The sequence below is a fragment of the Schistocerca gregaria genome, chromosome 8 (assembly GCF_023897955.1).
Source record: "Schistocerca gregaria isolate iqSchGreg1 chromosome 8, iqSchGreg1.2, whole genome shotgun sequence".
In the NCBI taxonomy this organism is placed as follows: domain Eukaryota; kingdom Metazoa; phylum Arthropoda; class Insecta; order Orthoptera; family Acrididae; genus Schistocerca; species Schistocerca gregaria.
The window spans coordinates 382,438,806-382,459,559 of record NC_064927.1 but is presented as its reverse complement, the minus strand read 5'-3'; the positions used below and the strand labels follow the sequence as shown (position 1 = coordinate 382,459,559).

The 20,754-nt window shown below is 38.0% G+C and overlaps 1 protein-coding gene across 1 annotated transcript in view; it reads right to left on the bottom strand.

Annotated features, from left to right (window-relative positions):
- LOC126284819 (cap-specific mRNA (nucleoside-2'-O-)-methyltransferase 1) overlaps positions 1 to 20,754 on the bottom strand; it is a 241,890-nt gene that overhangs the window by 175,779 nt on the left and 45,357 nt on the right. The window contains exon 7 of the mRNA XM_049984029.1: positions 18,370 to 18,562. Within this exon, the coding sequence (XP_049839986.1) occupies positions 18,370 to 18,562 (193 nt within the window). The remainder of the gene's footprint in view (positions 1 to 18,369; positions 18,563 to 20,754) is intronic.

Here is a 20,754-nt window from a genome sequence, read left to right as displayed (position 1 = left end):
AATGAACACGATAGTGGGTACATAACCTCACATATCTAACCTAACATGAAAATAAATGCTAAATCTCATACCCACACCCCGAAGTGCTTGCTAAAGGCTGATACAGCAGAGTAATGCTGGTGGCTGGAGCATCATGGGGTACACTGCTTGTTGCCACTGTGTATCATCCCACCACTCACCTTCATATGTGCACACCAATATAGGATAAGTCGTAGGATCAGTACTGCTTTGCATGTTCCTACATTTCTCTAGAAACCAAACAGAATCTCCCTGGCATAGCTTCTTATCAGTTTATCCATTCTTCTGAAAGTAATTTTTCTCAATATTTTGCAACCATGAATTATTAAACTGATGGTTCGGCAGTATCCACAACTGTCATTGTCTGCATCTTTCAGCTCTACGTCAAATTCTTCTCGCAGTATCATATCTCCCAACTCATCTTCACCTCTTTCTTCTTCTCTTTCCATTGCCCTCAAGATTTTTCCACGGCACCTACCATGAAACTACTGCAGAATAGCACATGCAACTCAGAACTAACGTAAAGACTGATGATCAGAAACAGTTAACGTTTTGTCTAAGAAAACAGAGAAAAAGAATGGAAGAAATAGCTTATTTGAAGGTTAGATAGAAACATCACTTAATGGAGATATGGCAGGAATCGTCGTCTAAAACTGAGCGCAGTATGTATGTATGTTGACATCAAGTAAAAACATCCAATGAAAACTTAGAATTATGATTTTTTGTTCACACACCTTACTTTCTAGGCTATTCCCTCTATGTAAACCAACACACATTACTTTCTAGGCTATTCCCTCTATGTAAACCAATCAGAGCCATAACTGCCCTGTAAAATTATGTCTACTGCCCATTTCAAACTTTCTTAAGCAGATCAACAATAACTGAAGACAACAGGACTCCTCAAAAATTATTGCCTGGCTGCAGTATCTTTACTGATGACAAATAGTGGAATTAAACATATGAGCCATCTACAGTCAGTTACTGGAGAGCCATGTGGCTTCCTGAGACCAGTAGGTAAAGAATGTATTTTAACAGCTTAAATGGTGATCAAGTGCACTGCAAAATGTCAACAATGGGCTTTTGTTAAATCAGTGGACTGAAAATACCTCCAAGGAATGTAACACAACTGTTAAGATCAAAATATTTGAGAGACAGAATTGCTGGCTAGTACTCCATCTTCAAGGCAAAATATTTAGTATTGCTGACAGACACACAAAAAAGTACACACACAATCCTAACTTTCGGAATTAGCATATTTACTCAAATCTAAGCCGCAAGTTTTTTCCGGTTTTTGTAATCCGAAAAACCGCCTGCGGCTTAGAATCGAGTGCAAAGTAAGCGGAAGTTCTGAAAAATGTTGGTAGGTGCCACCACAACTAACTTCTGCCATCGAATATATGTAGCACTACACATGCATGCTTTGCAGGCACAAAAATAAATACTGGTGCCAAAACCTCTGCGTCAGTAAATAAATTAAAAAAAAAAAAAAAAAGGTGAAAGACGAGCATTTTCTCCGCCCCGAGTTTCGACTACTGCATTTTCATACATTATCCAACGAAGTAAATACAAATTCCGTATTGTTCATCTTCGAATGTAACAGCATTTCAATGTACTACGAAAAACCGAGTGGCAAGACTATTTGGGATGTTTGCCAATATGGCCAACTCAACGTTCTGAATTTTTCCCTACCCGAGAGAAGAGATGGTTGCTAATAGGAACTTTTATGAATTGTGAATCACATGCAGTATTCTCTTCACCATAAGAATAATACGAATATAAACATTTTGCCATGTATTTTTCGTGTTTGCTGCTATCTCATTTAAATCCTGTCTGCCTAATAACCTACGAAACTAGTGTGAGACAGCAGCAAATGTGGAAGAATATACATATCTTGTCATGTACTAAAAACAAAGACTCCAAGACCCACCAAGCGGGAAAGCGCCGGCAGACAGGCACATGAACAAAACACACAAACACACACACAGAACCGCCAGCCCTCGCAACCGATGGCTGCTTCTTCTTGAAGAAGCAGCCATCGGTAGCGAGGGCTGGCGGTTCTGTGTGTTTTGTTCATGTGCCTGTCTGCCGGCGCTTTCCCGCTTGGTGGGTCTTGGAGTCTTTGTTTTTAGCATATTTTTCCCATGTGGAAGTTTCTTTCTATTTTATTTACATATCTTGTCATGTTTATATTCGTATTATTCTTATGCCTAATAGTGATACAATCAGAAATGAAGCACAGCAATTGACTAGATTTTTAAATCTAAGATGACTAATTTCTGTGCAGAAGGTAAAGCACAAAAGAGGCGTCTGCAAAGATTTTCAAACAGAGAAAAATTTGAGCTACACTCTCGTTCAGGACATCTATCATACACAGTATATTATTTGGTTCTTGTTGATCATTATCAAAGAAAGCAGCAGTGTAAGTAACAACAAATGGTAGTCTCTTGCCATTGTTTTGCTAATGAGACAATTCCTCTCTTTTTTTATTGTAAGCGGCGGTAGCGCGCACGAAAGCAAGCCATGCCGCGAGCGGCGACAGGTCGTAAACACTTATTATCAGAATGCGACAAACAATGCATAATGCATTTTCAGCCTAGAGTGACATAAACACCTATAACAAAGAGAGCTGCACTTATCAGATCAAAGAAAAATAAGCAACCGATTCAAACCAGACGAAGCACGCCTGACGCATAGCAATGGCTACCTGGTAAAGCTTAACTGCTAAGCTTACGACTCGAACCAAACTACTGTAGCTGTATCGTCATTCATTAGACCTAAATTGTGTCTCATATTACAATGGATCAACTTTGTTTCGATTTGGAGGTGCGGCCTAAAACTTTTCTCTCCCCTTGAATTTCGAATCTCAAATTTCAGGTACGGCTTAGATTCGGGAAAATTTTTTTCCTTGATTTCGAGTCTCATATTTCAGGTGCAGCTTAGATTTGAGTGCGGCTTATTCATGTAAATACGGCATTACTTTCTTCTTCAGGGAGGAGAGACAGGCAGATTGGGAAACGTTAAAAGAAAGGGCAGATCACCGGAGCCCCAGCCTGAGACAGACCCACCTTCTCATCTCAACAGGTGAGCTCCCTAGCATTCTGGGGTATGACAATTATTTTAACCTTCCACAATCTATCTATCTCTCCTGCCTAAAGAAGAAACTAATAGTTCCAGTCTTTACTTTTATGTGTGTCTATCAGCAGTACTACATATTTCATCTTGAAGGTAAGTACTGAGCAGCAAATCTGTCTCATAAATATTTTAGTTTTCTAGAGTGAATTTTCATTTTGATAAAAATGATACCACTTCAGATTAGAAATATCATACATATTGTTCTTAAGCTCTGTAAAGAAGAGAAACAAAAACATGTTAGTTTTACAGTTACTGAAAGCTGATGACAAAAAGGTATAAATTACATTAAGTGGTTGCAGGAACAAACCATTTCAAATCTCCCAAAATGTTGTGCTTCAAAGTGCTCTGTGTTGCGCTTTTCCCTCAAGGAAAACTCAATTCCTGGCTTAGAGGAAACAGTATCATAGTGACAAAAGATACGACCAAGACCACAAACTACTAGATATTACTGGGGCAAATAAAATTAGGCCTACACAAGCAGTGAACAGGATATTAAAAGAAAAGACTTTTCTGATACTACAGTTACCTCTGTCATTGTGATCTATATCCAATTGAACTGATTTGGAACTTAATAAAAAACACCACAAATAAATATCAATGATCATCCAGTAACTCTAGGAGACTGGACAAAATAAACAAATTAAACTGTACATCTTAAAATAATACTGAAAAGTGATAAAACTGTCATGTTGCTTTAGTGACGATGAACTTTAAAGATCATAAAAAGGCAACATGAAAAAGTGATTGATCAGAAAACAAGACACACGATGGTTCAAAGATGTACAGATGATCAAGACAACCAATCACCACCAAACATGATTTCAAACACATTGAGCAGTTCAAATTTGTCGGTGCAATGACAGCAACACAAAAGTAGAGACAAGTAGAAGTAAAAATGAAACTGAAAAATGACAACAGAGCCTACTGCTACATACAAAAGTTTCTAGGGTCTAAACTACTCACAAGGAGAACAAAATGAAGTTATGTAACATAATCATCAGACCCACCAGAACCTATGGAGCAGATACATAGATTTCAACTAAAATGGAAGAACTCCAGTTACAAGTATTTGAAAACAAAGTTTATAGCATCATCTTTGGTCCATACTATGATAACGAATTGCACAGCTGGAAGAGAAGACACAACAAAGAAATCCACATGCTATTACAACAAGCAACAATAATCAACATAATATATTCCTGAAGACTTTAACGGGGAAGCCATGCAATGAAAATGAAAGAGGATCCAGTGGTTTCAAGACTATTGGTGGAGCAGTCATATGATAAGAGATCAAGGAGGAGACACAGGAGTGCAAGGGTAAATCACATTAAAACAATATGCAATGGGATGGGTGTAAATAACTGGCAGGAAGCAACACAAGATAGAAGCATTTGGGGGCAACATATGAGACTGGCACAGGAGCATTGAGTTCCTTTGAAGCCGAGGAGGAGGAGGAGGAGGAGGAGGAGGAGGAGGAGAACACTGAAAACTAGAGATGAAGAAAATGGTGAAGACACTGACATAGCAACATGTAACTAACCTTAAGTGTGTGTGTTTGTGTGTTATTTTATTGTGCCTGTCTACCGGCGCTTTCCCGCTTGGTAAGTCTTGGAATCTTTGTTTTTAATATATTTTTCCCATGTGGAAGTTTCTTTCTATTTTATTTATAACCTTAAGAAAGTTTTACTGACATGACAACAAAGTCTATTGAAAAAAAAAAAAAAAAAAAAAAAAAAAAAAAAAAAAAAAAAACAGATTTAAGCATAGCCAAAGGACGTAATGTTTGCAACAGGATTTATGAAGAAGAAACATTGTTAATAAGTAAAAGGTTTGTTCTGATTACTACAAACATGCAATATGCACACTCATATTTCCTAATGTCACCAAAGTTTTAGATAGAGAGTAACTACAGTCACCCCTCCTACAATGATGGTATGCCTCCTGTGTCAACAAACATAAGTACCTTAAGTTTAAAAGTAATAAAGACAAAATTTAAAAGTGAAACAAAATATATGTTAACAGTATCACAAAACTTGCTATTAAAAATAATGTAAGAAAAAGTGGGTTACAGGTTTTGGAGTATGAAATATAAATTATAATAAACAACCAAATTTATTTTATATTTTCTGTGAGAGACATTTCAAAGTTTTATTCCCCATCAGTAGATACATCACTCCTTATAACCTGATATGTCCATATGAGTAAATTTCTTGTTTTGTTTTCAAATTTGCATTTTTCATACAAAAAACAGTTCTACAAGCAAACATTGGTGCTCATTAGAGGTTATACGTTGATTAACACAACTATTTTTTCAGACAAATGCCAGAAACTGCATTTTTCATTTTCACAATCATTTTATATTCACACGATTTAGCCAATTTTCCTTTTGAATTTTCTTTTAATCAATCTTTTCCATATTCCTTAATAACTTTAGCCCCTCCAGTGGGCAAAAATTTTAATCATTTTTTGAAAACTGCACACAATGTACTGCATGTTAGCAATATATGCAAAATTTAATCTAGCTAACCTCAAAAAAAAAAAAAAAAAAAAAAAAAAAAAAAAAAAAAAAAAAATCACTATTTAACATAAATAAAGATGTGCTAACTGCAAATAGATCAGAAACTGAAAATAAAAGTTTTTACAGTGGCAAATACAAGCTATAAGGTCACAATACAAGCTGAATAACATCAAGCCAAAAACTGAATTACATAGAACATTTTTCAAAACTGAAATCATTCAAAAAACCTACTGTTTCACTTTCACCTCCTGGCACTGAGTATTACATGCAATTCATTCTAATGTCCTAGAATATTTAATGTAACATATTATAATCTTTAACTGTATGATATTTGTTGTTCCTTGTACATAACTATAGTAAAATGAAAGAAATTTACTTTGCAGTAATTTTACAATACAATCAGCTCTCTCAAAACATTATCCGATTACTTGCATTCACAGTCGTACACGTTTTAGAAAAGACCTCATGTCATGCTTGGACTGGTATTATATTTATATATTTATTTTTATTCAGTTGACTGCCATGAGAAGTGAATGCAATCATACTTGTTCCGGCTTGCTCTAGCTAGATAATTATTTGAATCGTCAAAATGATGATGTCACCAGGAGTTGCATTGCAACTAGCGTACACAGCAACAGTTTGGATCCAGTAGAGGAACAAACAAACATAAACATTACAGCATGATTTGCAAGTTTGTTATTAGTCTCCTGGAGTATATTTCCCTCAGTTGACGAAACCATCAACTTTGAATGAAGTGTTCTTGAAATGCAGTTGTTCTTGAAGCTTAACTTCATAAAAAATAAGCACACCTGAGCATTTGTTTTCTTTCTGTTCTTCTTCAATTCTTAACTGCTTCCACAGTGTGCATATTCATTCCATATGAGTGTTTGAGACCCTTTACTAAATTTCACAGATGTGTTTTGAAAGGGAGTGACAACAATCCGTGCTTCAAGCAACGTCTGTGTACTTAATATTTAAGAGCACGCTGTCCAGAAGAAACTCATCACCATACCACATTCCCTTATTGGTTTCCAATATGCATTTCTTTATCATAGAGCCTACTATATTTTTCTGTTTCTTACTGAGTTTAGAATAATCTAGAAGATTTGACTGAGCTGTCTCACACTTTTCATCTGAGAGCTGCTTACACATAAGGTTTATTTCAACATTCAATGTCCTTAGTTTATTACGTAATCGTATCGCTTCCAGTTTCTTACACTTTAATGTTCTTTTCAACAAAATTATTGCTGCATCCAATAACATTTCATACCACAAACTTTCCTTAACAGAAGAAACACTTCTCATTCAACATTTCCTTTGTCACAGCTTCTCTCTTGCAAGTGTTTTACAAGCAGTTTTCTGTTGTTGATACTTTTGATAGATATTTTGGTTTTAGAGACCACCTTTGTCTTGAAATTTTAACTTTTTTACTATCAATGACAAACAAGCCTGCTTTTGTGTTAAGTTCCTCACCAAAATGTGAATCACACAGCACAATTGTTAGTCAGATCTCTAGATTTCAAAAACATTGCTCTCACCCATTTAGAAAACTCTAATATGTTTTATGGAGGTCTACCCTTACTTTCTCCGTGGCCAGATCTGCAAGCTGGAATGAAATACGTAGGCATCTTTTGTTCTTCTCCTTCTTTCAATACAGGGTGACACAGAATAATGGGAATGTTTGAAATGAGTAGTGGCAAGTGGCAGCACTGCGGGTTCGTGACAGCGAGTAAACTGTCTGCCATTTCAGTAATCATGGATCAGTGGAATGGACAACAGTGAGCATTAGCCATAAAAATGTTTTATAAAAACAATGATAGTTTGGTAGCAGCGCACAGGGAGTTTCGACGTTTTTAAAATTTAGGACATCTTGATGCTGTTCCATCAAAACACGGTTGCTAAACACGCAATAAAATATTGGATTAATAACTCTGAAGAGACTGGATCTGCCCTCAAGAAGAAACCAACAGGGCGAATAAGAAGTGTGCATTCTCAAGCAAACATTGATGTTGTACTTGAGTCTATGTTACGGAGCCCACAGCATTCAAGTCATAAGCAAGCAGCAGTGGTTGGAATGTCCTAGGAGAGCGTTAGCAGAATTCTTTATCTTGATTTAAAATGTCATCTGTACAAACTACAGATGGTGCAACAATTGAAGGAAAATGATTATCGGTTATGATTAGGGTTCTGTCAATAAATGATAAAAAAATAATGATGATGAATCTCTAAACAAGTTGTGGAAGTCAGGTGAGGCACATTTTCTTCTCATAGGTTACGTGAATAAAACAAACTACCGTTACTGGGCAAACACAAATCCTAATGACTTTCATGAGTAAAGTGACAGTATGGTGTGGTATTTCATCACATGGGATTACCAGACCATATTTTTTTGGAAATGAACAGGGAAACACACAACTGTCATTGCCAATTGTTACGTGGAGATGTTATGAACTTTAATTACACCCATGTTGAACAACTTTCCAAAAATTCAAGAAGCCTGGTTTCAACAGGGCGAAGTGACATCACTCACTGCATGGCAATCAATGGCATATGTGAAATAATTGTTTGGCAACTGTGTGATCTCACAATTCAGTTAGTGCATTTGAAAATACTGCAGATAAAGTGGTCAGATTAATCCTTGCTAACTTGAGGATCAGCACTTCCTTCTGCCAGCCCCCTTCATTTAGCAGGCATGACAAAATTACAGGAATGCTCAATGGTCTCCAGTGGCAGGCGATACAAGATACTTGCTGTTCATCACAATGAGTTTTACTTCTAAAATCCTGAGAGCTTATGTTCCAAGAAAAGTCAGGCAACATTTTACTTCCTCCCACAATCTGTCACAAAGTGACCACAATGAGCAAATCAGAGAAATTAGGGCTAACACAGAAGCATAGCAAGTAAAAGAGAAAATGTGCTGACTCATGGCACGTTAACATGGGTAGTATAGAACAGGTGAGTGCCCATGAACTACGAGCAGCACTGTTGCTTGAGACTGAAGTTTATGTGTTTGTGCCTTATTGGAGGATGTGTGTTGGTAGCATCTATGCTTATTTTGTGAGCTTGTTTAAAGTGTTATAAGTGAATGTTTAAAGTGTTATAAGTGAATGTTGCAGAGGTGAAGGCTGCAATGAGAAAGTGGTGTTAACAGTTGTTGTTACTTGTACAGAGTGACACAGAAAAACAGGAACATTCCCACAATCCAATAAAACTAGAAGTGATGAACGAAATAATTTGCATTCATAGTAAATGAAACCTTACAATATGAAACATTAATGACATTGGTCAGTTTTTAAAAAGTACATCCTTTAGATGGCGTCCCTCTGTACTACGAATACATTTGTGAAATCTGCTGTTGAAATTACTCATTGACTGCTGCAACATATTAGCTGGGATACTGTGAATTGCATTCTGAATTCTCTGTTTTAACTCATCCAGGGTTCTTGGTCAAGTCGTATAGACTTAACTCCCGCAAGAAAAAATCGCAAATGGATAAATCTGGCAATGTAGGGCACACCCTCTCAAAGGTACGTGGTGAATCTCTAAAACATCCTGCTGCTGCAACAGTTCTGCCCATAGGTCCTCCAGTGATGTAACACGTTTCATACAAAAGGCTCTTGAAAAAAAAAAAAAAAAAAAAAGACGAAAAAAACGACTGGGGACACCAATACAGTGGCTGGGAAAGGTTGCCTGCAGATGTTCTCTCACTTTTCAGCTCAAATGCACAGGGACTCCATCATACTGCAATAGAATGCAGTGAGGAATAGGCACAGAAACACATTCAGCATGTCCAGCGAAACCTCTCTAGGGAAATCCCATATGTTTATTGTAGTCCCAGGTTGCAATGTCCAGATGCACTGGAAATGAAGTCCTTCATCATGTACAATACACTAGACAGAGTGTTGGGGGACACCAGTGGAGTGGGATATATGTCTTGTTGATGGCATACGCTGTACCCTTTCAAGAACACTCTCTTCTGCTGCAACTGCCCATATTGTTCGTTGGTGAGCAGCATCCAGCTTGTGCACATGAAAGCAGCTGGTTTTGCATGATCAGTGATGTGGGGCAGCGAACAATGTTTAGCACAGCACCTGGGATATTTCACATGATACAATCACATGGCTTCTAATCCACTGAAGCTGGTCGCACCATAAATCAAATGCATCATTTTGCAGTATGTGTAGCTAGCCATGTTACTCCCAACACTTCCACAGCATGAGTGGCGATGGTCTCTGTATTTGTATAGCAATGTCATCTCGTACCCGTAGTGCCCTTTTGAGGCTACTGTGACACCCAGTTTCCATATGATTACACTTCCTTGTTGTATGCACAATGCACACGTTAGATTGTATTTTTTTTTTTTTTTTAAATCACCCTGTATAATATTCATTAGCATGAAATCCGCTTCTGTTTGTTAACACTTTCTTCCACCAACCTCTTCAAATAATCACATGATGAACCATGGAACTCTTCATTGGATGGTCTTTGTCTCTTCTATTATTAGTTGCTAAGGCTCCAAGACTGATGAAACTGATGAACAGTGATCAAGAATCAGTCAAACTAGTGTTTTGTAAGCCATATCTTTTGTAAGTAAATTACATTTCCTAAGATTCTGTCACATTCCACTTTAGGTTACTCCGGACAATTATTACAACATACTTTATGGTGGTTATTGTTTTTAATGATTTATTGGCAATAGTGTCATCAAATCTAACAGTAATGGATCACTTTACCTACTTACAAACAATATTCTCTTCTTCTTATCCCTTTCTCACTGCTTACAGGAGTGGCATTGTTTTACTGTTTTTGGCAATATGAGGGATAATTTGTGGCCAGATTCCCTGCCCAAAACCATCACTCCCCTTGGGAGGGAATGTGTGTACCACAGCTCTCTGTGTCTAGAGTAATGTCATGTTCAAGTGAGAGAACGTTTTCTAAATATTTGTGTAGCCTGTATCTAATGTGGAACATGAGGACCAGTCGGATATTCATCTAATTGGATGTGGGAACTCCCAAAAAAACTGCATCTAAACTGACCGGCTGACAAGCCCTTGTCAGTAATCTGAGAGGTAGACTTGACTGAGGGCAAGCCCATCTTTCCATATTCCAGAAGTAACACTTTAAAATGCTCAACTATTCATGCGGGTCCCTGTTTCTGTTACATTTAATTACCTTCAGGGTCACATACCACGCATCAACTGCTGACCCACTAAAGGTCTTTCTGCCTTTGGTTACAGTCTTCTAGCAGCATCACTTATGAACATTCTCACTGACGTCCAGTATTAAACACATCATCACTGATATATGTTGTAAAAAAAGTAACAGCCCTCTAACATTCCCTTGGGATACTGACAAAATTATTTTTAAATTTGTTAATTTTGATCCACTAAGAATGAAATGTTGTGTTCTACAGGCACTACAGTCTCCTCTACACCTACATGCTTAGTCCGCAATACACAATTAAGTGCCTGACAGAGGGTTCATCAAACCATCTTCAAGTTATTTCTCACTATTCCTCTCTTGAACAGTGTGCAGAAAGACGAACACAAATCTTTTTGTACAAGAACTGATTTATTTTATTTTATTAGAATGATCATATCTCCCTATGTAGGTGGCTGCCAACAAAATATTTCCACACTCTAAGGAGAAAGTTGGTGATTGAAATTTCATGAGAAGATCCTGTCGTAACAAAAAAGCCTTTGTTTTAATGATTGACAAGCCAATTTGTGTATCATAGGTGTGGCACTCTCTCCCCTACTTCGCAGTAATGGAAAACGTGCTATTCTTCTTTGCACTTTTTTGATGTTCTCCGTCAATCCTAACTGATGTGGATTCCACACTGCACAACAATACTCCGGAAAAGGTCAGATAACCGTAGTATAAGCAGTCTCCTTAGTAAACCTACTGTATTTTCTAAAGGTTAGTAGTAGCAGTAGTAGTTTTATTCATCTGTAGATCTCTTTTTACAAGGATATAGGACATGTCAAAGTATATACAAGGTTAGTGCAATTTAAAATAAGCTAATTCGTATACACATGCATTTACAAACTTCTAGTTAGAGACAATCATTAGATTTACGCCTGGGTACACAAAATTACATTTTATGAATAACTTATTAAGTAATGTAATGCCACATTGTTCTCTCATATCTCACTATCAGTCACTGCACACATTATATACACATTGTTTCATAACACACACAAACACACAACTAGTGATCTCTGGGCCATTTTCTGTACCACAACTTCCCATCTACTATCCTGAAAAACTGAGTCAGCATATCTCTACAAGCAGTAAGATGTTCCATCAATAAATCACAATCTTTGGTTTGCTTTCCCCTCAACATTATCTATATGAGAATTTCAATTTAATCATTTGTAACTGTAATGGTGTGTATTTAGTTAAATTGACACCCTTTGAATTTGTGTCATTTATTGGGTTAGCAAAACTTAATAGATTCATTTTAGTGCTCATGTAGATGACCTCATACTTTTCATTATTTAGAATAAATTGCCTCTTTTTCACCATAAAGAAATCTTGTTTAAACTATTTTTCAATTAGTTTTAATCATCTGATGACTTTACAAGATGGCAAATGACAGCATCATCTACAATCAATCAATGTTGGCTACTCAGATTGTCTCCTGCATTGTTGATGTGGATCAGCTGATGGCCAATAACACTTCCTTGGGGAATGCCAGATACTACCTCTGTTTTGCTCAATGAATTTCTGTCAGTTACTACACACTATGACCTTTCTAACAGGAAGTCATGAATCCAGTCATACAACTGAGACGGTACTCCATAGTACGCAATCTGATCAGTAGTTGCTTTTGAGGGATGGTATCAAAAACCTTCTAGAAATCTAAAAGAAAGGAATCAATTTGACATCCCCTCTTGATAGCATTCATTACTTTGAGAGAATAAAGAGCTAGTTGTGTTTCACAAGAATGATATATTCTCAATCCATGTTGGCTGTTTGTCAAAAAATCATTTTCTTCATGATAACTCACAACATTAGAACACAGTGTATATCCCAAAATCCTACTGCAAATCAACATTAGTGATATGTGTCTGTAATTTAGCATATTACTCCTATTTCTTTCTTGGGTAGTAGTGAGACTTGCACAACTTTCCAGTCCTTAGACAAGGATCTTTCAACAAGTGAGCAATCGTATTAGCATACTCTGGTACAGAAGCTGGATCAGAGGGCCTTGCCATTAACAAGTGATTTAAATTGCTTTGCTGCTAGAAGGATATTTACTTCTAAGTTACTCACTTTGGCAGTTGCCCTCAATTTGAATTCTGGAATATTTACTTCGTCTTCTTTGATGGATGAATTTTTGAAAAACAGTGTTTAGTTACTCTGCTTTAGTGACACTGTCATCAGTAACATTTCCATTGTTATCACACAGTGAAGGTATTGATTAAATCTTGCTGCTGATGTACTTTACGTATGACCAGAGTCTCTTTGGATTTTCTAAGGATTTTGAGATAAGAGTTTTGTTGTGGAAACTGATCTCACACTGAAGTTTGCACTAAATTCTGAGTTTCTGTAACACTTTACTGATCTTGTCTTGGGGGGGGGGGGGGGGGGTTGTGTTCTTTTAAATTTGGCATGCGTTTCCGTTGCTTATACAACAGTATTCTAACTTGTTTTGTGTATGTGGGGGACCAGTACCATCTCTTATTAATTTATTTGGGATATATCTGTCAAATGCAATTAATATATTTCTTTGAATTTAAACCACATCTGGTCTATGTTTACATAGTCAGATTGGAAGGAGTGGAGACTTTCTCTTAGGAAGGCTTTTTAAGTGTATTTTATGTTTGTTTTTGGTGGATTTGGATGTTAAAGTCTTCAGTCTCGCCACAACCACCTTGTTTGTCACTAATCCCTCTATGCGTCATGATGATTCCTATTTGCTTGGGATTGTTTGTTGCTAAGATGTCAATCCTGTTTTTGCAACCATTTACACATTGGGTGAATTAAATTAATTGTTCAAAATAATTTTCTGAGAATGCACTGGGTACAATTTTAGAAAATGTTTTATGCCTACCATTGACTTTAAACATGTATTTCCATGAACATACTGAGGCCAGATACAAGTCACCACCAACTATAATTGTATGAGTGAGGTACCTATTGGAAATGAGGCTTATGTTTTCTTTCAACTGTTCAGCCACTGACTCATGATCTGAGTTTGGGGTTGCTGAAAGGAACCTACCACAAATTTTGGTCTGATATTCAGTAAGCTCATATTCTTTTCACTAAATGACAGTGCAGAACAATACTGAATGTCTCTTACAGTGTGGAATCAAATGGACCCTCAAAGTGGTAATTTGTAAGCTGTCGATCACTGCTGCTGTGCCAACATAATAGTTGACAGGAAAGTTTATTCGGGCAATTGACAATGGTCTCATTTTACAGGAAGAAAACGCCCGTACCCTTTCAAAGGAACCATACTGGCATTTTCCTGGAAGCAACTTAGGAAAAGCATGGAAAATCTAAATCTGGATGGATGGATGGATGGATGGATGGATGGATGCAGATTTGAACTGTCATCCTTCCAACAGCAAGTCCAGTGTAGCAACCACGGCACCACCTTGTTCGGTACACAGACTTAAGATAACTTGCTCTATTTCTGAGGAGCATCTGGTATATATCTCTTGTTGTGTGTGTAGACTGTCTACAAAAGTATGTAACATGTTTTTTGGGATTCTGACATTTAAGATTTTCTTTTAGGCGTAATTGCAGAGTATACTCTTCATTGTCAGGTCCTCAAGAAAAGATTTTACATTGCTTTTTATTCTTTCTGGGTCAAAGAAAAACTGTCCACAACAGTATGTACACCCAAACATGCATACGAAATGAGCCACTTTTTTTAACTGCTTAGGAAACATTTTTCGATCTAATGAAGGATTCATGGTATTGTTGAATATGTCTTTCAACAAAGTTGCAAAGAGTATTGAAAAAAGAGTGCAAAAGAATTTCCATAATGTTGAGCTCTTGGATTAATGTTTCAAAAGACTTGATGAAAGAAACGGGTACAGTTAAATAATTTAAAAGTAATCATACGAATGTAGAACATTAAACATAAGTTGCTCATTTCCCTTTCACACAAATGTAGCTTCTCTATTTATGGTCCAATTGTGTCACGCACGTCAACTTTTGGCTGCTTTCGTCACATCGAAGGCAGAGCAGTTAGCAAAATTGCGCATGTTGTTTACCAACTAACATGTGCCTGCTGCACAGCATTTTATATAAGAATGATCCCCACTAAACAGACTAACAGACTGAGCATAAGAACTGGGCATGCCATGTGCTAGCCAAGTATGAAGGTGGTGGTGGTGTATTTGATCACAGACAGTACTCGTGCAGTGCCCTCAATACATTGTACGTGTCGGTCATGGTCACAACAGTCATCTGTATAGTTGCAAGTGTATCACATTAGAGCTAAATGAATTCAACTTTGGGCATATCATGGGTGCTTGTATGGTGGGTGCTTCTTTAACCAATGTAGCCAAAGTATTTGGCATTTCAAAAGAAGCTATATCAAAGATTTATATTGCATGCAGGGAAAGTGAAAAAACATCATCTATTAAGACACAATGACGACAAAAGTGTGTTGAGTGAGCATAAGAAACAACCACTGAAGACAACTGTGACAAAAAAAATAACCTGCAAAATTCACTTGCAAGCCCTGTCAGCACCAAACCACGTATGGATATCTATTTGCAGGGAACTGCATCCCAAGTTGGCATTTCAAAACCACTCATCGGTGACACAAATGCCCGTAACATGAAAATATAGAGCCGAAATCATAAAACCTAGGCTATGGGGCAATGGAATTCATTACATTGGATGAGTCTTGTTGCTCATGTTTCCAACTTCTGGCCGAGTTTACCTCCCAACAGTGAAATATGACTGGGGTTTGGTGATAACTTGAGCAGCCAGAGTGGTGTATTCCAAGGGCCCCTTGGGCGCTCTACAAGGTCACATTACTGCCAAGTATTATGTGACCATTTTGGCTGACCAGTTCCACACCACGGTACAATATTTATTCCCCACCGGGGATGCAGTGTTCCAAGATGACTGAGCTCACATCATCCAGGGCTGGTTCTGTGAGGACAGGGACAAACTGCCAAATCTCTGACCACCAAAGTCAAATCTCAATACTATTGAGCTTTTGTGGTCTACTTTGTAGAGACAGGTGTATGATCGCTATTCATCTCCATCAAAGTTACCTGAACTTGCCACTATTTTGCAGGAAGAATGACACAAGCTTCCCTTGAAAATTATACAGGACCTGTATTTATCCGTTCTCAGATGAATGGAACTGTTTTGAATGGCAATGATATTTCTACACAGTTTTAGGCATGGCAGAATGTTTGTTTCTTGTGTTTCCATATTTTTGTTCATTGCCAGCAGTTTCCCTGAAGTCAAGAGATGGGAACTTGCCCTCCAACATAACCCTACATTCATACACCATCTGGACTAAGCCTTATTAATTTACAATCTCTTACTACTACTACTACTACTACTACTATCATTATTAATCTTTCTATTTTTATTCATTATGTCTTGTTTATTTTTTTCCTTTATTGATTTTTTTATCTTTGTTCTTCTCCCCTCCCCATTCAATATTTTCCCTCCACCTTCTTTTCCTTCTAGTTTTTAATGGCACTATTCAACTCATTTATCTTCACCTTAATCCATGTTTACTTCTCACCCTGTCCTCGCCATCTCTGGATAGAAGCTGATATGCAGGGTGAAAAGTATTTAAACCGACAAACTCTGGGAGGTTGTAGGGGACATTAAAACAAATATTTTTCCCTAATGTCATTTTTTCCTATGAGGAGTATTTAAACCGTTAGAGGAAGATTTCTCTGGTGGCAAATGAATTAAACCAACAAACACTTTTCCATTTCTTTATGACCAAGAGAACACATTAACACAACCCAATTTCAATTACAGTAGATTTTCAAAAATTCCTCCATTGACACAAAAACAAAGGTTACACCATCGGATCATGCTTTGTCTGACATGGGCGAAAACCCCAGGAGTATCTTGAATTGTTGCTGCTGCTGCTGCTACTATGTGGGCAACCAGATCCTCTTCTGATGCAAAAGGAATTGTGTAAACAAGGTTGCGCATCTCTCCCCACACAAAAAAGTCCAGAGGGGACATATCTGGGGATCGAACAGGTCATGGTACAGGACCACCTCTGCCAATCCACGTTTCTGGGAACCGTCGGTCCAGGAATCGAGGCACACGACGACTGAAATGTGCCGGCGTCCCGTCATGTTGTAGGGAACAGGACGTCTTCCAGCAATTCTGCCAATGCTCTGGCGAGAAAATTGTAAAAGTGCCTGCCATTTAGTGGCCTAGGTAGCAGATACAGCCCAATTAAACAGCCCCCAACAACACCAACCCACACATTAACGGAGAACCACACTTGATGAGTGCTAGTAACTGTGGCATGTGGGTTATCCTCACTCCAAACATGCGAATTGTGCGTGTTGAAGACTCCATCACACCTGAACGTTGCTTCATTGGTAAACAACACAGAGGATGGAAATGTAGGATGCTTTTCACACTGTTCCATACCACTGTGAAAACTGTGCTCTGGGTGGATAATCAACTGGTTCCAGGTTGTGGACATGCTGTAAGTGAAATGGACGTAACAATTGGACTGTTTGTACATTTGTCTGATTCGTCCCCATGTTACGTGCAATTGCACGAGTGCTGATTGAAGGATCTGCTCCACATGCTGCAAGACAGCTTCCTCAAATTGCAGCATTCTTACCGTGTAACGGCGTCCCTGTCCAGGTAATCTGCTAAATGACCGAGTCTCGCGCAGACGTTGGTACACAGCAGCAAAGGTCATATGATGTGGGATACAGCGATTAGGATATTATTGTTGATAAACATACTGTGCAGCTCATCCGTTGTGATGCAATATGTAGTATGCACCAACCATATCAGTGTACTCACTCCAGGTGTATCGCTTCATTAGTAAACAGAGACAATGCACTACTACACTGGTGGACAGCAGTTTGCCTACAACTGAAGAGCGTAATACGGCCTCCACTGGTTTAAATAATCCTCAGAGGAAAAAATGACATTAGGGAAAAATATTTGTTTTGATGTCTCCTAAAAACTCCCAGAGGTGTTTGGTTTAAATACTTTCCACCCTGTAGTGCTACCAATATACTATCTTTGATCTCCCATTCCCTCCAATACCTCTCCCTTCATCTTTGTCTGCCCTCATCCTCACTATAAGTTGATGCTTTTCATCTTGGGATCTCAGAACCTGCCCTTCCCTTTTAACCTTACCCATCTATTCCTCTTTCCTTCCCAAGGAAGGAGCTGTTAGTTCTGAAACTTTGGATAATTTCTTTCCCTTTTACATTGTTTACTAACAGCACTTAGAATTTTGCAGGGTAAGTTCTGGCCAGGAATTCTGTCTCTCAACGCAAACATAATGCCCACATACCTCAAAACTAAAGTGTCTACACCAGGGCTTCATGTCGTCTTTTTGAACATCTGTAGCACATTCCATTCCCTGTTGGGATGTTACACTTTAATGAATGCACATCGTCAGTATTGGATGCTCCCCAGAATATTAAAGTTTTAGTGTAATAGAGTGAAAATTTACCACATTTAATCACACAATTTCTATGATGTGATCTCCTTACCATAGTGAGGTTCAAATGTCTCACAGGGTCCAGCATAGAAATCAGACAGCCGAAAGTCATGATCACCTTTCAGCGTGAAGCCAAAACCCTTGGCTTGCCACTTCTTTCGCCACAATACGTATTCAGAGAAACCTCCAGGGCCAGCACAGACGTCGGCAAAATAAAGCAAATCATGTGGCCCCAGCTGCGGTTTCTGGAATGTGAATTACAACAAATATACAATTGTGAAATGATAATTTTTTTTTATAGTGTGACTTGTCACAAAGTTTAAGAGCCCATTGTAATTCAAGTTGGACTCCAAAATGTTTGATGTAGCGTGTTAGCCATTTGCTATTGCAATACTATATTTTGGTGACTAATTTTTATATACCTTCAATAGTTTCATTTTGTAGCCCATAGTACAAAACAAAATTTATCCAAAAGGAACATGAGATGATAAACAGTAATCTCCTTTTCAAAGATTACTAAAACAGATACATACAATTAAATCACTGATTACAGGTGTAACAAATAAAAAACATTCAACAGTGTCTAAATGCCTAAGTCAGCAGCACAGATGAAATATACAGTGACAGAATGAAACTTCATATGCTTCAGACAAAACAAAACTAAGTAAAACACATAACAAAGTTAGTAGCCCTTTCAGCAGGAAAGTGTGTGCCTAAGTGCATGCATTAGTTCAGTTGGGAAGTGTGCCATAAAGCTATCTTGTGATAAGTTGGTCAGTAACTGACACAACTGGCCTTTGCAGCCAGATACTGGTATTGGGACAGAGTTTATGCCACAGTAGATTAAAGCCATGTGCACCCAAAAGAATACTATGATCTCATGTATGCAGCTCATAGACACAAATGTTGTAAGTGGATGAGCATTGTGCCCCACTGAAAGGCAGAGTCTGGATACTGACCCTACAGAAATACCCATGAGTAGGCACGATATCCAAGGTACATTACTGAGTAGTCAGACTTCCCTGAATCGGTACCAGATGTGACTTGGCATCACACCCATAGACTCCCCGGTTGATGATGGTAGGAGTGACAACAGTATCTCTCTACAAAACACTGTCAGAATGTGATGTTTCTTATGGGTGCCACATTTGTCACAGACACAGTCAAATGAGGTATTGCAGAACCAACATTGACTATTAAAAATTATGTGCTACCACTTGTTAACAATCAATTTTTCTCAAAGCTCCACTAAATACGGCCTAGGTGACTGTGGAGTTAACTGTAGCTTATGCCAGGGGACAGCAATTTAGTGCAGTTAATTTCCCACTTTCCATTACTAATCCCCAGGTGGCAAGCACAGATGCGAAGTGGTTACAATGTCCCTATCACATCAAATCACACAGTGATCTGTGGTGTCACATGACAAGAACCCTGACAATATATGTGGGTTTACTCATATTCCCATTCAGCCAAACATTGGATACTCTCATATTAGAATGCCTGCTTGTATTTCTGTCACACAAAAACATGCAGCAGTCTCCATTCCCTTCACAGTGGTTCCTAGTCATCACGACACTGCGCACACCCACACATATTTGATCAGGCTTGATAAAAATATCACAACAGACAACATTAACGCACTTTGGTGGCCATCCTAACAAACACAGATCATATAGCTCCGCTCATTTACATACCTGCCAACAGTATGCAAGGGTACGAATTTATGCTGACATCAGACTCCATTCCTTAGAGGAATAGCTTGTCTTGGAAACAAAGTGACTGATTAACTGTGAACTTGATGGGAAAAAGGCATGTCTTGAAAACAAAGTGGCGGACTATTTGTGAAATGAGCAACTTTTTGGGCACTCATTTTAATCTGTTGATGTCGTTTAGCAAAAAACCTGACATACCTCCTGTGATGAAGTATACACAGTAAAACATAATTCAGGAGCTCTACAGGTGGATCATGAAGAGAATTATTTTTATCTCAGTGAAAGCTAATAAAAGCAAAACTTGCCTCCCTAACATAAAAAGTATGCAGTATGGAAATAATACTGGTTACTATATTTGGTGGAAATTCTCGTTCTCAATAAACTGATCATCCAAGTACACATTATTGTCAATGTGCATGTTTCTAACCACAAAGAAAAAATCAAGAACTGAATTCCTTGATTGTTGAGCAGCTACAACTATGAAACTGACATGCTTTTTTGTAACAGCAGCACATTTAATGAGGATTGTTAGCTCTGCATCCATTTACTGTAAAGCCAGCCAATACAGGTCAGTACAGTGAAGTAAACTCAAGATCAAATGTTGGTCCTAACATCGATCAAACAGTCCTGACATGAGGTTCTTATTCTTTTATGCTTCTCCACAGGCTCATGAGGAACATATCACATGTCTCATAAATGCCACTCAAACTGGTGGATAGTGCTCA